Raw genomic sequence first — 6,627 nt, forward strand, 5'->3', positions numbered from 1 at the left:
CTCATTTGAATGCAGGTGGTAGCCTCCTGTTCATGTCCCGTCCAACTCGCTGACGCTTGACTCTGAGAATAAATAAATAACTGAATGAATAGGCCCAGAACTGGACTATAGTCTGTACATAACAAAATCAGCTGTGACGTCCATTTCTCCTCAAACCGGTGGCTCCTGCAGCACTGCGCCGGTGATTTATTTCTCACCTTGTTTGCGTAATTGACCATGTGTCAGTTTGCATTAAAGGCAGATACCAAGGTTACCACAGAGGACAGAAACTCAGCCGCAGGCCCTCAGACCCACAATTTCATTCAGGAGGCAAAAACAGCTGAGGACATTGGGGACAGTCTCTGTCTTCCCGCAGTCACCAGACAAGGATGTCTTGATACAAACTAATGTGCTTTGGCAATCAAAGTCCAGCTAAACAGCTGTAACCACCTTCCTCACGAAGGACAGGAAAAGTCCAAATTGTTCTTCATAAATAGGGAACTGCACAATTTCCGTCATTTTAAATAACATTAATTTGCCTGAATTGTGTGGACTGGTCCAAACTACATTTCCTGGCTGTGCGTGACGTCAACTGTACACGACAGTTTCCGCAATTGAACACGTGACGTTTTGTTTTGGTTCCTGGTTCGTGATTCCTCTCAGCTCATCTTCACTCAGATGAAGAACGACGCAGGATGGACAACATCCGCTTCTGCTTTTTGACAACTTGCCTGTTTTACACCTGCTCGGCTTCAACTCCGAATTTTGTCCTTCTTTTCGCAGATGATTTAGGTTTCGGGGACCTGGGCTGCTATGGACACCCCAGTTCACTCACTCCAAACCTGGACCGCCTTGCAGCGGGAGGACTCCGGTTCACAGACTTCTACTGCACCAGTCCCGTCTGCTCCCCGTCCAGGTAGTTCCACTGTCTGTTGTTCACGCAGGGCCGCCGCTGGTTGATTTAATTTACGGTTAAGGTGAGAGGGAGAATCAGGGAGATTATCACTCCTGGCAAATGAAATCATTTCTATGTAGACACGATTACAAATGTTAAAGTCCCGCTAAATCCCGTAGTTGTTTGCTGTCTCTGACTTTAAAATGCGGCTGCACACCTGAGAGCAGCCTGAGGATTCAAAGTAATCAGTAATCAGTAGGCCTATTTGAATAGCTTTCGACCTGCGGTTTTTGTTTTGCATCTTTTTTTTTTTCACACTTACTTTTTAATTGCATCTTTCCTGGGTTCTCTGATTTATTTTATTTTTTTGTTTAACCTTTATTTATCCAGGACAGTCCCATTGCGATATGAAATCTCTTTTCCAAGGTAGTCCTGGCCAAGATGGCAGCATAGAAGTTACAAACATAAAAGCACAGATATGAGACATGGAACATACTTGAAACAAATAAAATCAACAACAATAATATTGATAATAATACTGCAACAAATGGAATTTGCTCCCTTGTTTGAAGGATGAAAATATGTCACCAAAACTGTGAGCCTCATGATTCATAAAGAATATAATACAATAGCAGATGAATATGAAGTGGTTAATATAAACAATAATTATGTAAAGAAAACAGTAAAACATGCCTTATATTCTTTTAGCCACATTTTGCAAAACTGATCTCTCTAGTCCACACACATTATACACTTCCTACCTCTTCACTGGCTTTCCAGGGCATCGTTGTTGACGGGGCGCTATCAGACCCGCTCAGGTATCTACCCAGGAGTGTTGTACCCAGGCTCCAGAGGCGGTCTTCCTCTAAATGAGACCACCATCGCTGAAGTGTTGAAACCCGTGGGCTATGCTACTGCTGCCATGGGGAAGTGGCACTTAGGAGTAGGGGCCAACGGGACATTTCTTCCAACCAGGCAGGGGTTTGACCAGTACCTGGGGATCCCCTACTCCCATGACATGGTCAGTGCAATTGAAATTAGTGCCACACTAAAATGATTCAAAGTTTTGAAAAGTAATCTGTGCTGGTAATTGTTGAAAAAATAGCGTAATGTGATTTATTTTCTGCAATGTCTATTTTAGTGTCTATTTCATTGTTTGTCTATTTTTCTTTCTTTCCCAGGGCCCCTGTGAGAACCTGACTTGTTTCCCTCCAGATGTTAAGTGTTTTGGATTGTGTGATGTTGCCACTGTGACTGTCCCACTAATGCGAAATGAGGTCATCAAGCAGCAGCCAGTCAACTTCCTCGATCTGGAAAGGGCTTACAGTGATTTTGCAACCAGTTTCATCACCTCCTCAGCCAAGAAAAAACAACCGTTCTTCCTCTACTATCCTTCCCATGTAAGCAAAAAAGACAGTCTTTGATGGTGTACCTCTCGAGCAAAACAACATTTACAATCAGAGCTCTCTCCTGGTCGGTTAAAGTCTTTAGAAGGCAAAACGTGAGCGCACTGGTAGTGCAGCGAGACTGTAAACCCATTATTCTACTTCTTCCTACAGCACACCCACTACCCCCAGTATGCAGGTCCAGGGGCAGCCGGGCGCTCTTTAAGGGGCCCATTTGGAGATGCACTTTTGGAGTTTGACAACACAATAGGAAACCTTATGACAACTCTGGAGAAGACAGGAGTGATCAACAACACACTGGTCTTCTTCACTTCAGACAATGGGTTGGTTTTTGTTGCCAGTTTGTTTATGAATCTATGGCCTGTGTTGTATTTGTAGTTACTTTACCTTCTTATGATAATGTTGTGTTGTTCCCGTCTCCGTGTGTAGGCCCGAACTCATGCGTATGTCCCGTGGAGGTAACGCTGGTCCTCTGAAATGTGGAAAAGGCACCACTTATGAGGGGGGCATGAGAGAGCCAGCCATCGCCTTCTGGCCAGGGACCATCAGGCCAGGTCTGGACTCCTTAATCCTCTTCACCAAAAGTTTAGGCTGAGTGATGCTACCAAGTACAAAAAAAAAAAGGTTTCTAAACCAGAGTTTTCTCCACAGACCACTTGGTGTATATATTCAAAGACCATACTGGTGGTTTTGCTTATTTCAGTCACGTATGCTAAGCTTTACTGCTGACCACTTTCAAAAGCATACCACACGTCTTTTCACTGATTTCATACAATCCAGTATGAAAATATAAATACCAGATTAAAATGAATGCAAGCGCATTACACATGGCCTTTTAGCGGTTGTCGCTTGTTCTTTCTCCGTACGCATCTCTTTAGGTGTGACTCGTGAGATGGCCAGCACTCTGGATATCCTCCCCACCATTGCAAGTCTGGCAGGAGCCAAACTACCCCAGGTGATGCTGGATGGGGTCGATATGACAGAAACCCTTGTCAACCAAGGAAAGGTAGTGACATCACACCTCACACTCTGAAGAGATGGAAATAATGTGAAAACCAAGCGGACGTATTCATTTTATTATCTTTAATGGTGCTTTCACATGGAATCAGGAATCAGTAGACGGTAATGCCGTCTACTGTACCATCGCTGGTATGCTCTGCCAACCTCACCTAATTTTACCGTTTGTTTTGCAGAGTAAAAGGGAGGCGATGATGTTCTACCCCACAGACCCCAGTGAGATGTACGGTCTGTTTGCTCTCAGGCTTGGGAAGTACAAGGCCCACTTCTATACGCGAGGTACAAGAGGCGTCATATACACAATGAGTTGAAATGTCAAGAAGCATAATCACACAGTCAGAGCTGAGGTATTTTTGACTCCTGCTTGTCCATGTTTGTGCATTCAGGTGCTAGCCACAGCAGTACTACCCCGGACCAAGACTGCTCATTATTTACAGTCCTCAAGGCCCACGACCCCCCTCTTATTTTTAACCTGGAGGATGACCCCTCAGAGCACTACCCTCTCCCCCTGATGGGAAAACCCGACCTCCAAGCCGTGTTGGAGAGGATCAAGGAAGTCAAGGGGCAGTTTGAAGCCTCCATGGTGTTTGGAGAGAGCCAGATATCGAAAGGATCAGACCCGAACCTGGAGCCTTGCTGCAATCCTCAGTGTAGCCCCAAGCCCAGCTGCTGCGAGTGTTAATGGGACAGATTCCCACAACTGCTAAAGATGTGGGACAGGCTGGAGGCACTGCACTGATTATTAGGTTGTTCTGTGAAAAAGCTGATTTTGTAATTATCTAATGATGCATTGCTACTGGACAGCTACAGTATAATTACATAATTAGAGTTTGTACTGAAAAGCAACATGACAAACAATCAGTTTCCTCAATGAGGAGATGATTTTCTTAATATTTATATTGACTACATTGAGAACTAATGTATAACACTGTACTGTTTATGTCCAGACTATTTGAATACATTCCTTCCATTTCCACCTCAACATTCTTTGGAATCATAACATTTTGAATAGATGTATGGGTTTTATGTGAAATGCCTAAAAAGAGTAAAGAGTGGATCTGAACAATAAAGACAACAAAAAAGGTTTTGGACATCAAGCATATATTTTATTCATAAGACCAAACCCATGACAAGGCAGAGTGATTCTTTTGTCATTTTTTTCTTTGTTTTTCCCTGGAATTTTCATTAATTTTACAAGTCCTTGTTTTTAAAGATACAAGATAGGATATGTTGGTTCTGTCACAATGTTTTGCTCTAAGTATACAGTGAAGAATCTTGTTAATGTATTAAAGTCAAAAGTTTGGTTTAACTGTTAGTTATGTCTCAGCGGCTATATGGGACTAGATCATCCTCGGAGGTTGTTTTTGTGTAGCTGTGTGGAAAGAACGGTTTTAACTGGGCTGTGATGAGATAGAAAAACATAATTAGAAGCAAATAGATACAGATCAGTGATGGGTCACACTGTTGGAGCTCGAAGGTGATTACTATAATCGGCAAGATGCAATAATAGTTTTCCAGTGGAGGCTGACTCGGTCACTATTCAGCTCTAACAGCAGATCGGTCAGTAGTCTGGTGGGTGTGTGTCACACTAATGATGTCACATCTCACAAATGTGCCCTAAATGTGCTGCTGAAGCCTGTCTGCAGAGAGTAATGAAGTTGGCAGGAACCCAAATGCCACCTGGTTCACAGATTCTGAGTTAACATCTTGTGAAGAAACATAAGACGCTGAAATCAAATTATTGCAGATCACAGATTTTTATGTTTTTCTTTTCTTTCAGGGGGTTTTTGTCTGGTTGTGATCTTTCTTTTTTTAATTCATGTACATACTATTTCATAACATACTCAACATAAAGGACACAGCACTATCTTAGATTCGCTATTCTATATACATGATCTAACTGACAGCGATACATATGTAGATAACACCCCACCTCCCTCCTGCCATATCAACAGTGAACTGAGGTGTTTGTTCTTGTGGACTATGACTGAAAGCAGCAGAACAAGATGCTAAACAGTGTCTGAAAGAACAATGGGGATGGTCGGGGGGGGGGGGGGGGTAAAGCCTGATATTTCAGATGACTGCAGTGAGTGCACTAATTGTTAAATATAACCCCTTTCCTCCTGTATATAAGGTGCTAGACTGTAAGCTATGGTATGCTACAACAACCCCAGAGTAGGTTATTGTGAAATGTGTGAATGATGCTTCAACCATTGAACTAGACGAAGAGCAATAAATGAACGTGGGAAGATGTTGCCATCCCTTTTATCCATCCTACTTTAAAAACAAGATCAAAGTCTAACCGTTTACATAATTATAAAACCTCCCTTTTGCTTTATTAAAGGTTCGATAACATTGTGATACCAGGACCAAGTATTAGCAGGACGCTCTCCCTGTACAGTAGGCACACTGCAAAACGGTATTACTGACACATGGCTACCGGTAAGTCATTCCTTTTCCCTCATTGAAACTGTCAAGTCAAAAGAAAATGGAGACGAGGACGTCACTGACAACCAGAGTTAAACAGTCTGAGGTGTAAGAATATGGCTTTTCAGAGGGCCTTTGCTTTCTTTGACCTGAAACTCACATCAATCAAAGCAAAGCCTACAGTGATCTATGATTTGCAACAATTTAACAGTTGAATAGTTTCCTATGAAAGCTCCCCAGTGTGAAGGTCAGCAAGCAGTGCAACTTTGAGGACGGGACAAAAGTAAAACGGTTCTGCCATATCATCCAAATGTGCTGACACTTACTGCACCTAATCCAAGCTGAATAAAATATCTGCGCGGCAAATGACATTCAAAGTTCATTACAAGTCATTACTTTTAAATCTCGTACACCTGCAGTTACTCCTGTCAGAGTGAGTCATTAATACCCACAACAAATCAAAATGCCCTCCATCAGTCTCAGCTGTGAGTGTCTCTTAATTAGTCTGGATGAGGCGCCTGTACGTCTACTTTCTATACACGTATTTACAACACACACTACGTCTTGTACGCGACACAAGGGTAAGATCGGACCAAGGACAGTTCACTGCACTCTCTCTACTTTGCTCCAATGTCACTATCGGTAGAAATCAAATTAGCAGTTTGTCAATATTGAACAAATACATATTTACAGTTAATCAAACACCAACCTCTGGATTCTACACCATTCCCGTATTGATTGTTGAGCTGCTTGCCATTCTCATGGATATGTGTATTTCTTAGTGTGTCTGTGTGCAGTAACCCTACTAGCCATGCAGAGTGAAACAGCAGTAGTAGGTATATTGTTTTCATTTCAAAAGAGGAACCCTTAAATAAAAAGGTGCACGGCATCTTAGTTTTATGT

The 6,627-nt window shown here is 42.5% G+C and overlaps 1 protein-coding gene across 1 annotated transcript; it reads left to right on the plus strand.

Moving 5' to 3' along the window:
• Window positions 1-638: 638 nt before the first annotated feature.
• arsa (arylsulfatase A) lies at window positions 639-4,475 on the plus strand. The gene is made up of 8 exons (XM_079163727.1): window positions 639-895; window positions 1,655-1,895; window positions 2,056-2,274; window positions 2,434-2,603; window positions 2,710-2,834; window positions 3,159-3,286; window positions 3,474-3,576; window positions 3,684-4,475. The coding sequence occupies exons 1-8, from the start codon at window positions 675-677 to the stop codon at window positions 3,977-3,979; spliced, it is 1,503 nt and encodes a 500-aa protein (XP_079019853.1). The 5' UTR covers window positions 639-674; the 3' UTR covers window positions 3,980-4,475.
• The last annotated feature ends 2,152 nt before the right edge of the window (window positions 4,476-6,627 follow it).

Source organism: Pholis gunnellus (genome assembly GCF_910591455.1).
Source record: "Pholis gunnellus genome assembly, chromosome: 7".
Lineage (NCBI taxonomy): Eukaryota > Metazoa > Chordata > Actinopteri > Perciformes > Pholidae > Pholis > Pholis gunnellus.